This window comes from Calypte anna, chromosome 1, assembly GCF_003957555.1.
Source record: "Calypte anna isolate BGI_N300 chromosome 1, bCalAnn1_v1.p, whole genome shotgun sequence".
In the NCBI taxonomy this organism is placed as follows: Eukaryota; Metazoa; Chordata; class Aves; order Apodiformes; family Trochilidae; genus Calypte; species Calypte anna.
This window is the reverse complement of record NC_044244.1, coordinates 141,091,992-141,114,745: the sequence shown is the minus strand read 5'-3', so window position 1 is coordinate 141,114,745 and position 22,754 is coordinate 141,091,992. Positions and strand designations below refer to the sequence as shown.

Sequence of the window (22,754 nt, the reverse complement as noted above, 5' to 3'; positions counted from 1 at the left end):
ACTTCTATTCATCTGAAGATTTCAACACACTTTGTACCACTGCAGCACAGGGAAATAGTGTTTACTCCACTCCTAAAGATAAAATTGAGGTTTACAGATCAGATTTTCACTTAGTCTAAGGCTCCCTTAAGACTGTTCCAGCACTGTAAAAGGCCCTTAATTTGTCTGTAAATCACTCACTAAGGCAATGACCACTTCATCTTGCAAAGGAGGTTAACTCAAGGATTGAAATAAATAAAAACATAGGCTTCCAAGGCAACTATAGCAAATTCTCTCACAACTATATTCAACCTTCCAGGCTGCCCTATCTGAGGGGTAAAACACAGCTTCAGGAAGAGGGCCAAGACCATATGAGTCACTTCTAGCTAAGAAACATCAGGTTTCTCTAGAAACAATTCCTTTTACTGACCTGAACAGTTAGACCAATAAGAAAAATAACTGGCTATTTGTACAGGACTTCTGGACATCCAGTCAAGCTATTCCATGTCCTTAGACCTGGAGAGCTTAACTGTTGAGCATGAGGAGAAATGCAGTGTCCCAAATACTACAGACTCATGGTTTCTCATGCAGGAACTGAGCTCATCTTTTTGCCTGTGATTTACCAGAGGGAAGTGAGGAAATACAAAGGTGACTTGTGCATATGAGAGCTGTCAGTTTCCTCTCTGAACACAATTTGCTACAATGGGTGCTTGCTCTAACAGGGGAGGATGGACTTACACACTACTTACACATCTCACTCTACTCTGCTTTCCCATTTGATCTTACTGCAAAGTCAAATTGGAGTAACTTATCCAAAGTACTGGGTAAGTAGCCCAAACTTGTGTGGTCTCAGGCTACACAGTTAATGGGACTTTATTCCTCCATTTCATCCATGATACCTCAGAGAATTTAGGACAACCTATTCCACCAAGACCTAAGGATGTCTCCTGGGTTCCAGTTTCTTTGTTTAGTCCATATATCAGACTGCCTCATTGTATAACAGTATTAGAACACTAATGTTTCAAAACTGGAAAGAAACAGTACTAATGAACAAACATCTAACTTCAATACTCCTGTTCCAGTCAGTACCAAATTCCTCCAAGAGGTGTTTTTTTTGTTTTTTTTTTTAAAGAAACTATACTAAACTACAGTAAAATTCTGTCAGTCTTTAAGTATGTACACTGACCAAGAGAGTACAGAAAATCTACCATCCAAGACCTGTACAATCACGTGAACGCAGAGCTCTGAGTGTCCTAATGTCACTGGGTAGATTAGTTTATAGATTGCTACTTTCCTACCCACTGTGGCTTATATAGAACTTCAAGCTCAGATGAAGCTATCACTTACTATGTTGTGCAGTACAGACATACGCATGTCCTGAGGATGCCTTTCATTGCAAGGAAATACTTGAGTAGCATCCTTTCCCTCCTTGCCTGCCCACTTCCTTTCTTCACTCTCTTCCAGCCAAACAGCCCAAGCTGTGCAAGCTTTTGCACTACACTTATGCTGCAACTCATTAAACATCCACACTATGTAAATTGGCAAGCACCAGATCATCCCTGCTACCCCACTTATTTTTTCCCTCAGCACTGAGATTTCTAGCTGTGATGCGTAAAGAGCATGAGACTCTGACTGCAAAGGTTATGTATTGTTCAAGTTCCAATATCCACAGCTGCAAAATCTTGGCAAGTGATACTGAAAGAGCTTCTGCTTCTTACAAATCAATTCATGAGGCTCAAAAATTAAAACAGATGTAACCAAGGCATCTGTACCTCTGCTGATTCAATGCGAACTGTCAGAAAGCACAAAGGAGAATTCATTACTCAGCTCAAAAAAATGAATATTCTGCCACTCAGCTGTTGAAAATGCGGAGGTGCTGTGTAAAAAGACAGCAAGTGCTCAGTTGCTGTTGCACTCATTTAATAAATGAGATGCCGGTGTTAGCCCAGCATTTGTGAAATGCATCCAAATAGTTTTGCATTACTAGTTCAAATTAAAAGCAATTGAATGGACTTCTAAGCAGAGGTGAACCTGTTAAGAGCATAACTACATGGGCTGGCATTTTTCCTGCCACCTACCTTTCCAAATTAGCCATGAAATGCTGTTTGGCACATGGGACAACTGTAGATTGCTACGCAAGAGTCATATGTAGTAGTTTCAAAAGATTCAGCAGTAATAAATTAAGTGATGAGGGGGGAGGAAATAATCACCACCCCATCATAAATTATTTCCCTTGCTACTTTCTCTAGGGACTGCTGGACTGGGAGATTCTAGACTTGAGAGACTGGTAACATGGATATAAATCAACTGTCTCCAGAAGTGAAGGCTCACAGGCTGTCTGAGCCTGTGTGAATATAATGTTCTCAGGATCTCCAGAGATTCAGGCACATGGTGAATAACAATGTGCAGATCTTCCCAAAGCCATCTGAAAGACACTTCACTTGCCTCTGCCAGCAATTGCCCTGCAGCTGAGACTGTGGGATAGACATGTGCCTGCCCTTCAGCTGAAGAGGAGAAACTCAGTTTTAAGGAGAGATGACAAAAGACAGATGAGCTGATCTACACCACAAAGGTGGCTCTCTTTCTCCTTCTCCTTCTCCTTCTCCTTCTCCTTCTCCTTCTCCTTCTCCTTCTCCTTCTCCTTCTCCTTCTCCTTCTCCTTCTCCTTCCCTTTCCCTTTCCCATTCTCCTTCCTCTTCTCCTTTCCCTTTCCCTTTCCCTTTCCCTTTCCCTTTCCCTTTCCCTTTCCCTTTCCCTTTCCCTTTCCCTTTCCCATTCTTCTTCCCCTTCTCCTTTTCTTTCTCTTTCCTCTTCCCCTTCTCCTTCCCCTTCCCCTTCCTTTTCCCCTTCTTCTTCTCCTTCCCCTTCCCCTCTCTTTCCCCCTTCTTCTTCTCCTTCTCCTCCTCCTTCGCCTTCTCCTCCTTCCTCCTCCTTGTACCCTTAAAAGGTACAGTGGCACCTCATCCTTCTTTATAGAAGCTGGTATAATTCCCCCAGCCTCCACTGCACCAGTTCAGCTCACTAAACTTCCTCGCTTTTCTTTTGCTCCAGCCTCAGTGACCTGAGAAGCTCATCAGGTGCCCAGGTGGCTGCCAAAATCGATTCGAGGAGGACATAGCAATGCAGGATGCAGAGCAGAAAGACAAGCAAAAGCAGCTTCTCACATCAGTTCAGTGGGGTTTGCTTGAGTTCATCCACCAGAAGTCCTCAGCTGTGCCTTTGCTGCAAGGGAAACTGAGCTAGGAGCCAACAAATGCTTTACTGTGCCGAAGAAACTGTCTTCAGACCTGTGTTGCTGCTGGCTCCAATGTAACTATAAGCTCAGATTTTCTCACAAACACACACGGTTCCCTCATCCCAAAAGCTAATGCTTATTGAACTGAAATGCCACCAAGAGCACGTGGCAGAGAAATCCAGCTGCTTCAAGATGAAAATTGTGGATGCAGTTTCCAAAAAGAGAGAAATAGGGCCTGAAATTCAGTGATCTTTTCTAGTTTTCTCTTTCCCTCAGTCTGACTTTAGAAACAGTCTCAAACATTGCTTTTGACAGAGATTGGTATGAAGCCTAGGTGTGACTCTCAATAAGAAAACCCACCATCCAAAACATTCATCACACTCTGATGCTCAAGTGTGACCTTGTAAAACCTACAGCACAACATCCTTGTGACACCCTAGATGGTTTCTACCCAAATTGTCCCAAGACACATGAGAGGTGAACGCAGGCTCTATCTGTTCCTTCAGCTGACCTCTGAGCCCCGACCTGAACTGGCTTTGAGGTCTAGGACCACTCCTTACATTGCACAGTGGGAAAGGCTATTGTGCACTCTCAGTAGCACCCTCAGGACACTGTGTTTCTCTCTTCACTGTTTTAAACACGTTCCAGAATTGTAACTGGCTCAATTAAGTGAAGAAATCGAGGTGGGGAACAGCCAGCTGGAGTATTTTTTACCACCAGAGGGAGCACTGGCCCTGAATATCTTTCAGAATTAAAATAAACATGTACAATAAATATCAGCTGTTTGTCCTCAGCTGCACTTACCATTTTCAGTATTTTATTGAAAGTGTGAAGTGGATATCAGTCAAACAGAAATATTGCTATATGCTCACAGGGCAAGTGTCCTCAAATGCACTGAGGATGTTTGTTTAACATTACGAAATTCCCACTGCACATTCTTCAGCGCTAGAATCTATCTGTGCTATAGCTATACCATTTTGAATAATGAGTAACTAATTACATAAACATAACTGTGAAGACATGCAAAGAATCTGTGTAGGAGCCCTGCAAAGATCTTGGCTCACCCAGAAGTTTTGGGGCTAAGCCCCTGACAGTATGCAGAATGGAAGAGGGGGGTGAGGAGGGAGAGAGGGGAGACCCAACAAAATCTGGATTCTTGCACTGCCAGGAAGCATCTGAGAAAGCTCACTCACGTGGGAACATGAGTTCAGCAATTTTGGCAGCCACAACAGTTTTACATCACCTGCACAGCTCCTCAGTCAGGCTGGATGTGGGCTGGATGAGCCCTCTGAATAACTTCAAGCCTTACCAGGGCTGCTTTATGTTATACAAAGACAAAAATCAACACATTGCTGCCCCGACAGGTGCTGGGTTACAGCACACTCTGGTTGTGTCCTCTCTGCCACCGTGCTAGTTCTGCCAGATCCTTCTCCCTTTGCTCCCTCCTCGGAAACTTTCACCTCTGGGAATCCTTTGGCTCCACAGTTGAACCAGCTCTCAGGCTGCACTTTGAGGTGGGAGCACTGAGAAGCACCCACTTTCAGTGCAAAACCCACTGCCATACAGTCTCATATACACAGGGCCAGAAGCTGCACTCTGATCACCAAAAGATGGAATCTCACTCAGCTGTTTTTTTCACTCTCTGAAAGGATTATTATTTTCCTACTCTGAAAGTACCTGCTCCCCAACTTCATGAATATACAACACTGGGGAACCTGTGCAGTTTGATAAAAAATTCAACCTTAACCTCCAATAGCAAAGCTATCAGTATAAACATTTAACTAGAGAAATGTTCAGGTTTAGTGTTCAGGGACTGAGCCTCTGCCTCTTAAAAACAAAAGAATGCTGAGACTGAAAGCATATTTCAGTGTCGCCTCATGGCTGCACAGAGCATTCTTCAGGAAGCTGCTAAGTGCTTCCCAGGAGTATAAAAATAGAAATAACCATCTTTGATTATCCTTTGCTCTACATATCAGTATGTATGTGCTTAATTGGTGTGCAAGTCAGTGGGTGGATACACAGTGTGTCTGAATTTGATTTAGAAGATTAATAAGAAGGAAAATAAGTTGACTGAAGTAAAATTAACGTTCAAAAGTCAGGATACAGACTCAGCCTACATTTAATTAGTGTCAAGTATCTGGTTGCCTATCAGCATCATACAACTCCCCTTAAACCAGATATAAGTAATGGCCCCTCTCTAAATAATTTACCAACAGTGGCTGCTAAATTGTAATTCCATTGCAAATGGTTCGTAAGTTTGATTTCTCTCCTTTCTCACATTGTAGCTATGCCCCACGTTCCAACTGGTGCACTCATTTTTTTTTAAGCAGAAGTGCCCAAATTTCACATTTTAGGACATCTTGAGGCATAGACACTCTTAACTTAAGCTCTCAGTGAATGCTTACATTCATGGATTTTTGGCCAACATACTTTTTGTTTGGTATTTTACTCCAGTGTAGATAAGTGTCTAAGTAAGAACATGCTTTCATTATTAGAAAGGAACTATAGAGGAGCGTGTTTGTACTTACAGCAAACTATTATTTAGAAGATTTGCTTGGTTTTCCTCCATTATGTAAAATAAAAGTCAATTAAATTTCGTGGATTACCCACACCTTTCAGACATTAACAAAAAGTAATATGGAATACCCTTAGTTTGAACATTTGGTTAGCTAGAAGTAGTCTACCTCAAAGTATGATTGAGGCCATGGTATATGAGGGACATAACTTTGAAAATAATACTAACAGCAGAAACCAGTTGTCAGTAAGTAAACTTTTATTTCCAGCTGTGAAATTCTGCCTGTACAAAGCTTGGCTCCAAGTTATGTGGTGGCTCACTGACTTTATGTTTAAACTTTTCACTTAAAAGAGCCACAGCCAGCCAAGCTTATAATATTAGAGGGTCACACAAACCATTTACCAAAGGTGGGCATGGTCTATTTCCATACTTTTTTGTCCTCTCACATGAGATGTGAGTCAACAAACCTCTTCCTATCAGTTAGATCCACCCTAGGAACAGAAGAACCTCAAAGTACCATGGGGTAAGAGGACATTTGAAGGACAAATGGATTTGCACTGTAAAAGTAAAGGAAATTCTATCACCTGGAGACAGGTTGAAGCAAAAGGGTGCTATATTTCCCACTCCTAATCATCTGTTGAACTCATTAGTTCTGAGTAACTCTTCCTTTGTTTTATTACACATTGTGTTAAATCACTTCCAGTGTTGAAGGTCCAAGAATATAAGGGATAAAAATGCTCCACGCCCTTCCTTCTTCATTAGTGACAATTATTTAGCATTTGTTTGCATTTGGCATTGTTTAAAGGCTCACATTTAAAGATGAAACAACAGAAAAAAAAAAAAAAAAAAGAAAGGAAAAAACCAACAAACCAACAAAAAAAGCTTGAACTTTTTAGGGTTTTTTTAATTTATTCTTGCTCACATCCTAGACCTGGAATGAAATGTGACGTTACAGGCAAGTTTTATTCTCTTGCCAAAGGTTTGTCATGGACATATTTACAGAAAATAATCTCTTCCATAAATAGTAAAAACATGGGCAGCTGGTCCTAGACAGTACAGACTGCAATAAAATTCTCATAATGAAGTAGCTCATATCTTAGAGTACATGACAGACAGTACTATTCCAGACAGCACTATTCTTGCTGCTTTTTTGGGTTAGGTTTGAAATGGCATTTCTGAAGCTGTAAGCATTTTGAAGCATAGAAGTAAAATATCCTTCCACAAAAGCTAGAGGAAATATTCTGGCTTCTGACTTCTTATCATGAAAATACCATAAGGCAGATAACATTGTGCCTCAAGAGTGTAAATCAATGTTTCATCAGTTTAATCTCTAGAGTGTCTTGATTCAGCCAGATCCACTGGGGAAAGGACACTACAGTATAACTTTTTTGTAGTACTTCCAGGGTTTTTCAGCCTAAATCAATTCAGCTAACAAAGAAGCACTAATCATTAATAATAATGAAAAGAAATATTTTCATTATCTTGATGTTGTGGAGGATATCAGGATATCACTTCGCAGTAAATGTCAACCAGAAGTCGGTGGTAGACGTTTCGTAGGCGTCTTTAAGGTTTTCTTTTCGGGAAAAAAAAAAAAAAAAAAAAAAAAAAAAAAAAAAAAAAAAAAAAAAAAAAGGCAAGGATATTTAACCGTGCCTGTCAGAACTACCTACGCAATCCGTGATGTATGACTGCCACCCAGAGGGGCCGGAGGAAAGTGACACAGCCCTGCAATGTGGGACGCGAACAGCTCTTCCCCCGGCACCACTGTGCTTTGCCTGTACTTGAGAGTTTCACTTTTCCAAGCACTATCCTTTTTTTTTTTCTTCCTCTTCCCCCCCCCCCCCCCCCCTTTTTTTTTTTTTCTGAGGTCAACAGCATCTCTCAGTTCTCATGTCTTGACACTGATATGAATAAATTACATTTAATCATAGTATCATACAATAGTTCAGTGTTGGAAGGGGTCTTCAAAGGCCATTTAGTCCAATCCCCTTACAATGAGCAGGGACATCTTCAACTAGATCAGGTTGCTCAAAACCACATCTAACCTAACCTTGAATGTTCCCGGGGCTGGGAGTTCCACCACCTCTCTGGGCAACCTGTGCCAGCGTTTCACCATCCTCACTGTAAAATTTGCTTCCTAATATCTAATCTAAATCTATCCTCTCTCAGTTTAATATCATTACTGCTTGCTCTGTTAAAACAATACCTAGAACTTCCTAAAGACATCTCGGGCTGCATCCTCACTGGATTTCAAGCTTCCAACTCCACATTTCCAGACAGCAATGAAGTTTAAACTGCAAAGTAGTAATTGCATCATTAATGCACAGATGTGGTTACAGGCACTGCACACAGCTGGCAGTGGCCCTGCCTTCTCTGTTCACTTCTCCACCACACAAACCCTTGGTATTCCTCCCTTTTTTTCATCTAACTCCTGACACTGGAGTCAGAGGACACTTGAGGCTGCCCCTCTAGTGGAGAACCTCCCTCCTATTCTTACTGCCCAAACCCATTTGTTTGTCCTTCCGCAGTCTTTCAGTCTTTGCTTGGCAGTCCAGCAAACTCTTCTAACAAAGCTAAGGGTCACCAAAAAGCCCCAAAGTTCTTAGTATTCTGCTAACTAGCCGTTAAATACCTTTGTTGCATCAGTTTACAGTCAGTTTACAGTAGAGTTTACAGTGTCAAATGAGGGAAGAGTGAGAGGACATCCGATTTGACGCCAGTGTCTGTGCTCACTCTCTCACTCAGCTCAGTATTTACTTTAACTGTGCACACTGATCTTTGACACAAGCTTTGGTGAGAATTATTTTTGTTGGCATATCAAAACATTTTAAAATGTTCCAGCTGAACTTCAGTGAAAGCTGTCACATGCTTTCTTTAAGAGCTAGAAAATTTATGGGTAGGTTTTGCCAGTCTAGTAACTCCTAAATATTCTAAGTAACAGAAATGTGATTTTCTAGATAGGTGCTTAAGTTGCTTTTCTCTTGGCTTTATTTTAATTTGCTTTTCTTCTGTTGTTAAAGATGATATAGGAGAAGATTTTACTTGTAACTGAAAGCTAATAATTATTTTCATCCTTCAGGTTAACTTTCATTGCTGTGTTGTCTATAACTCAATTGACTTATTGATCTGTAAAACTTTCTCAGATGTTATACTTACCTGAAAGGAAATGTAAATCCTTCTTACTATCTCTTAAAAATGCTTTCTCAGCTGTTGCTACTTCTGTGACACTAAGCTTCTTTCCTGGCTAAACTAAAAATCTTCTCCATCTGCTTAGGCCCATGTTTGCATGGTAAAATACTCCACTATCACTTTTAGCAACTACTTCAGGTTTCTTTTTTGAAAATCCCACTTTCTTGCTGCTACTTAGAGTTCTGTCTCCTTCCAGGCATATGTGGCTACAAGTTTCACTATTGCTACTGCTGGAAGTGTTTTTGAGAATTTTGTATCCAATTTGGCCTTTTACCCTTCTTAATGAAATCCAAACTTGAAGAATTCAGATCTGCTTTTCTGAAAGCCAACATAATATGGCTGGATGTTTGCAATGACTAATATAAGTTATGACCTCTCACTGAAAACATAGGTCTAAAACCTGAAATGGGAGGTACCTGATCAAAGAAGAACAAATGACTAATTACCACTAGTATGAGATAAAAACAAACACTCAAACCACATTTGCTCTAGAAAGCAATCACTTGCTAGAAAGACTAGAAAGTGATTTAAGGGGACTAGCATATTACTTAGCTTCCCTAGTAATAACTACATATGCCCAGATTCCTTCTTGTGAATACTGCCATGAAGAAAAGCAGGCAGAGACTGATTATTTATGTATCAAGTATTGAATTCTTGTGTGAGAACTGACACATCACAGAACCTTCAATTATAATGGCTGGTTTGGTCTGAGATCCCCAGAAAACAAAATATAAATTGAATGGCAGTGATTTAAAGAAGTCTTTATCTCCTATGAAGAGAGGCTGAGGGAGCTGGAGTTGTTCAGCCTGGAGAAGAGAAGGCTCCAGGTAGACCTAACAGTGACCTTTCATTTCCTGAAGAAGGCTTACAGGAAGGCTGGAGATGGATGTTTATAAGGGCTTGTAGTGACAGGACAAGGGGCAATAGTTCTAAACTAGAGAAAAGTAGATTTAGATCGGATATTAGAAATAAATTCTTTACCATAAAGGTGGTGGAAAAATGGAACAGGTTGACCAGGGAGGTAGTTGAGGCCTAATCCCTGGAGATATTCAAGGTGAGGCTTGATGGGGCTCTGAGCAACCTGATCGAGTTGAGGATGTCCCTGCTTAGTGCAGGAGGATTGGACTAGATGACCTTTAGAGGACCCTTCCAACTCAAATTATTCTATGATTCTATGATAATGAAGACATACACTAACAGCATCTGCACAAGGTAAAACAAACTCCATGAAACTAGAGAGCATGTTTTATTCCATGAAGAAATGCCTGAGCCTATTGTAACAGCACCTTTGCAATCAAAGATACCCATCTGGCAAAAGCTGTTTAAAAGGCCACATTGTACCAACTGAATTACTACTTTATGAAAACCGTAAGAAGTCAGCTCTGAAAACTAAATGTGAGCCTACCCAATTATTCTGTGTTACTGGGATATCTGCTTTTATATCTTTTTTTCCCTAGAGATAAATTAATCAGTGTAATCCACTAGTTTGTGTTAATCATAGATGTATTGAGTGCAAAAAAATACCTTAATATAGTAATTGCTAGAGACATTTGAATCCCATTTGGACAAATGGGACAAATAATTCCAATGACTACTTTAGACTAAGAAAATATGATGGCTTCAGGTTCCCCTTTAGCAGTTTGGTCAGCAGTTTGGCAGTTGGGACACTGTAAAAAGCTTTCAGTACTTAGCGTATCCCACTCAATATTATCCAAAATTGTTTGATGTCTGATTATTTTCAAAAGTAGCAGGTCTATCTGTGCACTCTGTTTATGAAACATAAATGTTCTTTTCCCTTGATTTGAATTAAAAGTATTATTTTTCTCTGAAGGAAGAGTAAATGAATGAAAACATACCACAGTCAGTGAAGAATTGACATAAACGTTGTGACAATGGCCTGATTTTCAACAATAGTTATGAATGGTAAGTCTCCTTGTAGAATACAGGATCTGCAGCTGATCAACATCTTTGCTGGGGGCTTTTTTGGGGGGGTTTTGGTTTTCTTTTTTTTTTTTTTTTCCTTGTAGTTTCCTTATTCCCCCTTACAGAAATTATTAGATTGTTTCATCTTATTAGGCATATTCTGACTGCAGGCACAATCTTTCCTCCCACATTTCCTGTAACCCCTCTTGTCAACATTTTGACAATATCTCCAGTGTATATTATTTAGCTGTGGTTTCCTTACTGTCCTCAGTTCATAGTCTTTCCAACTTGGGCATGAGCAGGTGCTGTACATGAGTTAAGTTCCTACAGCAGACACTTAAACAGAAGCACTGAATAAAACTAAGAAAGAACTTATTAAAATCAAATATGCCAATGAAAAATGTAGAAAACCAACACCCTAGAAAATTAAAGTCTTGATGCTCCTAATATAGGTTGAATATGAAAAAGAAAAATGTAGTGTTTACTGATTTACTCCACTGAAGTAACTGACTTGTTACCATAAAGGAAACTCAGAAGTACCTAACAGTGATTTTACCACTGACTGCTGGAGCTTCTCCCCAACAAGGGGGTTTATATTGTTATAACTTATACCACAAAAAATGTTTGTCCTATCTTTTGATACCAAATAACAGAAGCAGCCTTGAAGGACTTCCCATCTGGTAACCCTTTAAAAAAATCAAAAGAAAACAAATATACAGGGGCACAGTCCACTGAAATAATCAGCTTTTCATTGCACAGAGAAAACCACAGAATCACGGAATGTTATGGGATGGAAGGGACCTTCAAGAACACCCAGTTTCAACACCCCTGCTATGGGCAGAGACACATCCCAGTAGATCAGGTTGTTTAGCAAAACCACATGTGCCTTTAAGACTGAAGGAGTGTGCAGGAGAGAAAAGATTGATCACTGCTCCTATTGATGGGGAGATGCCAGGGGGTGGTGGTGCAGAAATGTCCCAGTGACTGTCAGCCTAAGTCAGTAAACAGAGATACTTGACTTCCAGACCTGAAATATCCCAAGAAAGCCAGTTTGAGTACTTCTGCAGCATAGCTAATCCACATGGGGACAATGCACCCATTAAGGGAAAGGAGAAATTATTTTTATGTAGGCATAATAATATGGATACAGTCTCAGAATTAAGATAACAAAAATATGCCAGTATAAAACAATTGGCTTGAGTTTTCTCAAATTGCAAACCAAAAAAAGGTCAAAACCAGTAATTATGTAAGATTTAATTCTACTCTTATTTTCTTGTTTTCTTTCAAAATATCTTAGCAGGGATTTTTTTTTTTTTTTTTTTTTTGAAGTGCAATACTTTATGTGCAATGGTGAAATCATGTTCAATATTCCTGTTACTTCAGCTTTCAATGGGTAATGCTGAGTGAGACAAGGGAATCTAAGATATTTATTGTAAAGAATGAGGATTTCTACTTTAATGTACTCTAACTGGTAAGTGTTAGAAGATTAATCACTGTATTAGTTACAGCAGAGTTCCACTGTTGCCTCCATTTATACATGCTTCTGATGTGGAGTAAAATGAGTGTCAATGGGCATGAATGAGAGAATGAACATTCTTGGAAAAAGTCAGTGCATGGAGAATTTTACTTGGCTCTGTACAATCTTTGTTCTAAATGGTAATTAAATGCTTAACATGCTTTTTCTACACACATTAATGGCTAGAGCGTCTTATCTCCACAGCTGCTTGAGACTGTTCTCAAAATCTAGGTAGGCATAAAAGAGAAACCATAGCTTCTGTCTGCATCTGAGTAACCCAATAAAATGTAGGCAAGCATTCAAAACTCTAATCAGTTTAAACAGATCTCACACTTTAGTGAGTTTAGAAAGAACAGCCAGTTATTTTGCAGAAAACCAAGTAATAAGTGGAAAGAGGAAACAAATAAAGATGTTTTAGGCTAATCTACCTAATGGCAAACTGTATTATGTTTTCCTAAAAGTTCTGCATCTTTTGTTTGGCAAATAAATGATACTTGACATTACAAAACTTAAAATAATAGTCTGCTGTTCAGTAATAATAAAACCTTTATAGGATAAGAGCCATCTGTTGCATTTACACTTGCTTCCCAAAGTTTTCTGAAATGGATAAAAACCCTTAGACTTTGTCAATTACATGCTCTTGATAAAGTATGAGTCATTTTAAAGGAGTTTGGCATAGAGATGTAATTATGATGGAAAGAGTCTCTGAGAGAACATATTGAATGTGTTCTATATATGGACATCCAAATGGTCATATTGATGAAAAGATTCTCAAATGAGATAGAAAAATATGGCAACATAATTTATTCTTCCATTCCTGAAATTCTGTTGGGTAATATTTCTTGGGCATTTCACAGCTTTTAAGCCAAATACTAATTTGAGCGCTTTTTGTGGTGAGATCATTAATATGATTATTTGGCCAAATGTATTTTAATTAAACTCCAGACTCAAATAGTAGTTTCTGAAACTTCATCCCACATGACAGAAGGAAACATGCCTCCAGATGTTAACAATTAAGGCACTAAAGGGCAAACCCAGCACCCACTTCCGCAGCTTCCGAAGCTCCCACGGCAGTAAACTGGTGTGGTTACATTGCTGAGGAGTGTGGGTGTATTGGAAAAGGCCCTTCAGCATTTGTGCACTTCTGGACAACATGGAAGCCAGACTAAAAGTGTTTCCAGAATGGACAACATGTTGGCTGTGGACGGTGCAGGGCAGAACAAATACATATTTCCTACGCCAGTGGCTACATGAGGAGCAAAGAGCAGATGTTCTCTAATAGGAGACCCTAGTGTGCCACAGAGGCATGGCAGATCTCTTCTGGCCTGCATCTTGCCTCAGATCAGTCTTTCTAATTAGTCCTTCTCTGATTAAGCAACATTCACTGATCTCTGAGGTAAAAAAGGTACCATTACTGATGTGTGTCTTAATGGGTACCATATTTAGCAGGCACATGTTTCAAATCCAAATGCATTGGTTGAAAGGACCATTTCTAACAACATTGCAGAGGCAAGGAGGAAGGATGCTTCCTTAGCTTTCCCTCACTGACTTCTGTCTTCAGGCCTGGGACTGGTGGCTTGCTGTCACAGAATCATAGAACCATCAAGGTTGGAAAAGACCTTTAAGATCATGAAGTCTGTCTGTTCTATAGCCCCTAATCACTAAAAAATCCACTCATCTTCTCATCTTTGAACACCTTTAGGGATGGCACCTCCACCACTTCCCTGGGCAGCCAGTCCCAATGTTTAACCACTCTTTCTGTGAAGAAGGTTTTTCTAATATCCATTAGAATAATTCCATTAGCATTTTCTAATATCTATTCGGTCCTTATTCTAGACAGGCATTGAACTAATACAAAAAGCTGCAGTAGGCTGAAACAAGGACAGGGGGCAGATGCTTTTAAATAAAACTCAGTTTTCTGTTCAAAAACCTAATACACATTTGAAAGCCTCAGAGTACTAACATAATGAGCAAGCACTGATGTTTACTGATCTGAATCAAGCTACTTTTAAATGCATTCCAAAAGACCTTCAAAGGCTTTTCCTGAATATTGTTTCATAGGTAAAATCACTCACCTGTCTAGGTATCCCTAATAAAAATAATTACATTTCCTACATAGTCTAAAAGAATGTAAATATTTCACTACACATGTTTAAAATCAGAGAAGTTTGTGATGGAACCTAATTGGAAAACTGCAGAGTACCCTGACTAGCTGGACAACTTTGTATGAGATCTAGAATTTAGTACAACTTCTGGTAATACGAACTGGTGTTTTACTATCTTCTATATTTTTAAATAAGCTAAATTCATTTGAGCTAATTTTGGCTTCTATCATACTAGACAAGCACTTGTTTCTTTCAAAGAAAACTTTCTGAGACTTTGGAATATGCAAATGAAAATGCCAACAAGAGGTCTTGTGAAGAGAGTCAGGATTGAAGCCGGAAATAAATAAAGTGTGAAGTTTAATACAAGTTTTTTTACCAAAATTATCACTTTCTAAAGTGATCTAGTTACAAGATGCTTGCCTGCTCTATGATCTGAAAACTAAAGTATTTCAACAAGAGAGTAATAACCCTAATATCTATCTCATCCTACAATGATTGATTTATACTTGATAGGACAAACAAGATCAAAACATCAAGGGATAAATTCAGAGTTCTGAACTATTCCCAAATCTTAAATTGGGAATTAAGCAGATATTAATGGAACATTAAAAAAGAAGACTTCATCTAAAAGATGTTTTGAACCTTGACACTTTTTACCTCTCTCATAAATTAATCTATGTTCTGTTACAAAGAAAACTATCTTTGCTTGGGTCTCCCATTAAGTAATTTACATTCCTTTTCTGGGAAACACCAAAGAAAAGCCAGTGACATTCTTAAAACCCTCATCTGTAAATATGTAGCTATCACATGTGAGATAATGTAGAACACCAGTTGTGTATTTATTTTTAAAAAATCAACAAAAAAACACCACCACAAACCAAACACTTAAAAAAAAAAGTCAACAAAATTCAAACCTCTTCTAAGAATTCCTGAGGGTGAAGTTCGAAAAATGTTCCCATTTGTAACCTTTGGTTTACACTCATTTATATTGTACACAGTGCATGCATAACAGAACACACTGTAGATTAAAATCTCTACAGCAAAACTGGAAAAGGGGAGTGATTGAATGTCTACTATATTTACAAAAGCAGGTAATTTACAGGGGTATTTCATTAAATGCTTAAGCATGCTATACTTTTTTTTCACTACTTTAAAAGAACCCTTTAATGTGCCTTTTCTGTTTCATACACCGAAAGTTTGGGCAGCTGAAAGGGAGCTTTAAAACTCATTTGCAAGGTTCTGTCAAAAAGTTTTAAATATGTTTTTTCTATTCTTGACCTGCAACACTTTTTTTGCATTTAAGTTGATTATTAACCTCCCTCCTATTGCAGGTCATTGCCTCTGAGGGCTAAACCTGGTTGGGGTACATTGCTTGTGATGCATCACAGCTTTCATGGAGAGCAATCTGCACAGCATATGCTGAGGGGAGTTCCTCTCATCTCCACTGCTCACATCACTTCCAGAAGTGGTCAGGATGCCAATCCCACTACCCACTGAAAACACTGGTGGTGAGGTGTAGGAAAGGTGAAAAGTGCTGGGCCAGCATCCCACTCAAGGGGGAAAGAGGGAGGGCACAGCCAGGCACTGAGCTTGAAGCTTCACCCTGCAGTGAGGGAACTTGGCTATTTCCCACCCCTCCTTCCCTCTGCTGCTGCAGACATCGAGCTTTCTGCTTTTAGGCAACCCTGAAGAAGGGCTTCTGGCTTGGTCTTGGCAATGCCCCATGGCAGTGCACGTGTGCACTGAAACCAATGGCTTACCTGCCTCTCAGTAGGTTCTATACCATGTGGTTTAAATAAGCAAGATAATGAGGAGAAGAGAGCTGACTTACCTTTTGCCCTTTTACTCCACTGCAGTCACATTTTCCACAGCCAGAACAACCCTGAAAATAAAAGAGGAATTAAGAATTAGTTGTCTGAACTAGGACAGAACATACTGCAACAAGCCAGGAATGTCAGCAGTACCACCCTGACTGGAAGGCTTGTCAACATAGGGAATGTTTGCTTAAATTCAGTCATACTCCATCATCTTTATATAGAAGTACACTTCTGGTCTCAGTCACAGCGCAATAAAAGGTGGCTTTGTAAAAGATGAAACAACTTGATATAGCTTTTAACCATAGAGAACTATTATGTTACTGATAAATCACTGTCTTTTGGGCCACCCTTTAGAAAACAACTCATTTTTACAGAATACACCTACAGCTCTAGGGTTCTGGTCCTGTTTCTTATATGTACCACATTTCAACTGATCTTTATTTCTCTCCCTCTATAATGCCAAGCTGTAATTATCCTTATGAAATCTTCCATGCAGTAAAAGCAAATTCATTGCAGCAGGATAATGCACAAAAAAATGTGTAAAAACATAACCAGTCTGAATTATTTTCCACTAGATACTACAGAAATCTTTGTTTTCTGAAAGACTTCCCTTAGGAAAGACTTCTCTTTCCCTTCTAAAGTCAAGATACAGCCAACTTGAACCTGCAGAAAGTGACAGTACTTCAGCATAAATGTTGACAGATTCACAGATCTACCTGGATTCCGTGAAATTCTGGAGGGCAGGTGGATGGGAGGATTTGGAATAGGGGAATTTTCACCTCAGAAGGGAAAGGTGTACTGCACAGCTGGACTTGCTAGTCCTGACAGCTCAGCTCATCATGTGAAATATTCCTAAGTGACACTTCCCTCAGAAGCCAGGAAAAGAAGATCTTGATTTAGGTGTTCAAGGAAGGGAGCTTAATATGAATAAATGCTACTAAAAGTTCTCATGCCTTTGTTCACAAAAGACATAAGCTTTGTTTGGACTGAGTCAAGAGCAACCAAAAGATGGAGATTTCTACAAAATAATAAAGATTCACTCATTGTTTTGCAAAACAGGAAAGGTGATAACATAGAAGTCAGATTAACTGATGCACAGGTAAATGCTAATTTTTTCTTTGTGTTACCAAAGTATACCTGGGCTACTCCCCACTTTTCCTCCTCATAGTCATAAAGATGCAAGCAGCATGCAGCTCAGCAGGCTGTTGCTTCAGCTGTTGTCATGGCACTCAGAAACAAACCAGGAGGGAAACAAGCAAAATATTTCTATCACTGAACATTCCAACAACACACACAAGACCCTTCAGCAGCTCAGTTAAGCTGTTATCAGGAAGCAGCCAGGGATGCTCTCAGCATGCATGATTCTGGGAGACTGTCCTACCACACCTGTGGGTTCTGTGGTGACCTCAGTTCTTCTGGGAAATAAAAGCAAGTGTACCTAATCCATTTTGAATTTGGAAAACTTCCAAAAAGACCAATAAACATCATTACTCCAGACATTTAAATAATACAGTAACATTTTTACTTGGTAAATAAATTTTCTTTTGAAATAAAGCATCAAGAAGAAACAGGCATTTAATACTGAACGTAAATTTATTAAACGGTGTCAAATAAAATGGTAATACAGCTCCTGAAGTATCTGCTGATTTTGCTGAGATCTTTTTTTATTGGTAAAAGCTGCTGAATTTGTTCGAAGTCAAACTTTTTCCATATTCACATAAAGCAAAAATATTCCTCTTCTTCTCGTACATTGTTACAGTATTTTACCATCAAATATTATAAAGGAAGATAAAAATCAATACTGATTAGAATGAGTATGCTGCAGAAAGAGGTAAGATCTGAAAATTATGCCAACACATGCTACACCACCAACTGATGGCTAACCAGGAGGGGAAAAATACTACACTCTGAACAAGGCACTTTATTCTTTGTGGTACATGGTTCTGCCTGGAAAAATATTGGGCCTCCCATTGCAAGAAGTGACCCAATGTGACCTCTCTTAGTTTTTTAGACTTGATGAGATCACAGCTGGAGGACGCATGCTTGCGGCTCATACTTCCTCCCCCAGCATCATGTAGAATGTTATCAGTTTTATCAACACATCCCTTAAATTCAGAAGAAGTCTGTTTAAATTGCATCTGGGAATGTAATTAAAATACCTCATTGAGCCGTTATAAACATCTGTTTTCAAGTTAATCCCTGCAAAGTTCCTTCAGCTTGTTGTTTAACATGAACTGTTTTAGGGAGAAAGAAAGAAAAAAAAAGAAAAAAAAAGAAAAAAGTATGTTCTTATTCATCCTTCAGTTGGGATTTGTTCTCAAATTTAGCATGACCAGAAGAATGGACTTGTGCTTATGGGTCTCTTTTTGTGCTCTCTCCCAAAAAAGTCAATATACTCAATTTTTCCTATTTCTTAAGCCTCATATTAAAATAAGCAAAGGCAAGGTACTGATTTGCAGGCAACTGTTTTAGCCTGCTGTGCCAGAACAGGCCACCTGCCCTACAAAACTGCTTATTTTACAGTAGAATCATCTCCAACTATCACTAACTGGAACCTTTGCAAGTGGATGGAAGGTTGGCCAACAGTGACAGCCACTATTACACAGCATTACCCTCAGCTATGAAAATGCATTCTTGAATACAAGGGTTGTGAGGACAATCTGCATATACTAGGAAGAAGTGTGTGCTTTTTCCCAATATGAGCTTTTTGCCCTTCTCCTCAGGAGAAATGGGAGGGAAAGACTGGAAAAAGGTCAATTTAAGGTCAGCAGAAAATTTAAGTAATGAGACACTGGGAGAGAGGAAGATGGTTACAGCAGGCACAGAAATTAGGATCTGGGTTCACCTAACCCAGAGTAGGTGGAAATTTCTCTGATACTCATTGCAGTCTCCCCTTATTCAATGGAAAGCAACAGGGTGCAAGCAGCATCCCTTCTGTGCTGGGATTGATCTCACCCATTTTGGATGTTTGCTTTCCATAGAGACAAAGCACACCTTGGAGGACTTAGCAGTAGAGACTGAAATGGGCAGAAAGGAGTATGGGCTATGTACGAGAACAATAGGGAAATGGAGAGAAAAGAAAATACAGAGGATCAAACAGAAGGCTAGAGGTTACAGAGAGAACAGGACAGAGAATAACAATAGCTCTTCATTCCTTAGAAATTGTTAGAAATTCAGTTGAGTATCTTTCAGTCGGGAGACAAGGAGATCTGCATTTCTGGTACTCATTTAGGATGATTTAAGAACTTTACAGAATCATGATGTAAGTGGGAAACTTCACTCTGATGGAATAAATATAAGAATCACAAGGTAAGTGAGCTGAAACTGTGCAAATTATTGCTTACTTCTAAACTTTCATGATTTTATATCACTCTCATGATATGAAGAATCCAGCTCATGATTTCCCACCACTAGACTAGAGATAATGGGACAGATGGAGAGAAATAGTTTTGTCCTATCTTTCAGACATCCTCTTTGAAACAATGCCTTCCCCAGAAATTGCAAGGAGCTTGGAGCAATAGCTGCTGTTCTCTAAGTGACAAAAAGAGAGAAGGAATGGTGCTGGGCAGGAAGCATAACCTGGGGGGGGAGGAGAGTGGGTATGAAAAGGCAGGCTGCTTATCCCTTGTCTAAGAGCCAATTACACACTAATCCAAATATTTTATCAAGGTGCACTGTGATAACTCACCTACCTTGCAGAGTAGGCCAGCAGTTTTCAAATAGCTTCCTTGCATCACAAGCCAGCCTCTCATACAATATTCTTTTTATCTTACTCCTCCCACAGAATATCAGTCAGGCCAGAAGCAGAAGCTCATTTTAGCAATACAAATTGCTTCATTTTTTGACAAGCATTTCCGTTCTATTTCATTCTCCCAGACTGTCTGCAGCTGATAAGCTCAGTGAATCACACTAGTGTATTAAACTATAAAAATATTACATCCCTCCAACATCGCGCGTATGAATGTGCTGACTGCCTAAAGGACAGCGATTCATTTACTATCATATTAACATATAGTTCCAAAAAAAAGTGCTGCTAATGAATGGACATCCTAACCCAGACCTCTAAACTTCCATCTACCACATACATACCAAGCCTGAGGAGCACAAAGCCCTGTCAGTGACAGAGCTAAGAAGGCTGCTAAAAGTTGCTGCAGCAGATGGAAGGAAGTGCTCTGCAAGACAGCCTGTAAGACATCTGTCAGATCATAGCTACAGCTTTTCACTGCGTTTTGCCCTGTTTTTCCATGTCCAGCTACTTTCCTGGCATTTAAAGCCTACTGCTTGGAACTCACAGAGGAACGATGCGAGCAGCCAGCTGAGCAGCCGAGGAGGGAGACGACTGCCGTATTTGGACATGCACCATTTCTGGAGGCTGCAGAAATCTCAAAAAAAAAAAAAATTACAAAGGCCAAGCCAGTTCTTGGACGTTCCTCTCTCTTACAGAAGTTCATTTTTCAAGACAAAACGTAGTTCTCCTTCCCACAGCTTCAGCTCAGACTCTGCTTGCTGAGTGTCAGTCACTGTGCTGGCTGCCAGATTAGGCTAATTACATAGGTATGAACTCACTTTGGTTTAGACTGTGAAGCACACGTGTAAGGTAGAAATTTAATAAAATTCTCATCGTTTACTTAACTCTGATCATGTTGAAAATCTTATTCCAGGGAATACAGTCACTTTTCCCACCCAAAACACGGTGTCTTTCAAATGAAAATCCTGCCAACAGGTGACTGGTGAAATTAGCACAGATACCAAAATACTGTGACAATTCACAATGTTTCTAATTCACAGATGAAATGCCTCAACCAGTAAAAATTGTCATAATTATTTCATCTCATGATTCATTCATTATAAAATTGCATACTCTGTTTAGACAGGGCATTTAAAGTGATCATGTTTTCTGATGAAACATCATCGAAGATTTCCCACTCCATATTTCTTTAGTTCAAACCTCAGTTGGAAATGAAACCCAATACAAGCTCCCAGTTCAAATGCCAGCCTCCCAGGACGGGGCTGGCTTTTTGACAGTGACAGCTTTAAGTCTGAATCTCCCTCCTCCACACAATCCATGCCTTCTACCCTTACACTAACCTAATCACAATGAAGAATGCCAAGGGAGTTTTATCCTTACATAGCAGACCCTGTATTTCCACCTACAGGCATATATATACAACTCATGTAGCTGACACGAAAGCTGGATCAATAGAAGTTGTCAGTTTCACATCCCACCAAATACAGGAATAGGAAGGTGATGCCAACTGCAGGACACTTATCTCGCATTCCTTTCATATTTTCTTCTCTCCTCAGAATGTCAGAATAGCTCCCTGGCTGTAATACTATTCTTAGTTATTTAGAAATAACTGCACTGAGTTAGCTGAACTGCTTTTTGTATGTAAAGCACCATTAGAGGAAATCACTCCTATATTCCAGCTGACCTCAATTTTTTTCTTAACTGATTTTGCAGTCTATTAATATTTAAAAAAAAAAAAATGTTGCTAAAATTTCTGATTTACACTTAGAATAAAGAGGATAACAAAAAAAAATCCAAACTCCCTTAGCAAGCTAGCAAAATTTATCTATTTACCATATTTACTTCAGATTATGGCAACAGATGTCTACATTTAAATAGTACAAGATTTTTTTTTTTAAGATAAACATACTAGGATGAAAAGCTTCATTGTTTCTATATCTGACCATACTGTATTTAAACAAAAGGACAAAAACTATGATTTGCAAGAAACAAAAACTTTCATAGATTAAAAAGCCCATGAATGAAAGACTTACAAACTTCTAGTTTTGCTTAGACAACAGTAGCAAGGTACAGAGTAATAGTAAGAGATGCATTAGCTACATATACCTTTTCAAACCTTGTTTTTGAAAGGTAATGTATTGATATAACAGTTGACAGGAACTCTGTGAAGGAAAGTAAAAAATAGTCCTGCCTAAAGGAAGGCTTTAAAACCTATTTACAAACCTGTTGGCAAAGCACAATGATTGCTCAGTTTAAGTTCATCATTCTTCCATGCCCTGATTTAAAAAAAAATACCAAAAAAACAACCAACCAACCAACAACAAAAAACCCACAACCACAAAACCTCAAAGTCACTCTCCCTCAAAGCACAGCTTTGCCTTCAGCATTTAACCCCGGGGTAAGAGCTGCTCTGCCATATGCTGTCTTCTTGCCTCAGAGGGGCTGAGCCCACTCCTTTCAGAAGTGGAGGAAACCTCCTGTGCTGTGGAGCACTTCAAAGGCAATACTGACCCCCTCTTCCTCACTGAAATAATTTCATTCCACATGGCACACTGAAATCTTATTAGATCAGAATCAGGGACCCAAACATCTTCCCTCCTTAATGAGAGTCCCAAGCACTGGAGTATAAAGGCATTTCCATTTGCTCTCCTTCTGCCTCCACAAGAGATGTTCAAGTGTGACAGGAGATCTTCTAAGCACCAGCTGGAAAATGGTTACTCATCCACA

At 39.4% G+C, this 22,754-nt stretch overlaps 1 protein-coding gene across 1 annotated transcript in view; it reads right to left on the bottom strand.

Annotated features, from left to right (window-relative positions):
* COL4A1 (collagen type IV alpha 1 chain) overlaps positions 1-22,754 on the bottom strand; it is a 130,645-nt gene that overhangs the window by 59,893 nt on the left and 47,998 nt on the right. Inside the window, exon 2 of the mRNA XM_030445819.1 lies at positions 16,294-16,344. Within this exon, the coding sequence (XP_030301679.1) occupies positions 16,294-16,344 (51 nt within the window). The remainder of the gene's footprint in view (positions 1-16,293; positions 16,345-22,754) is intronic.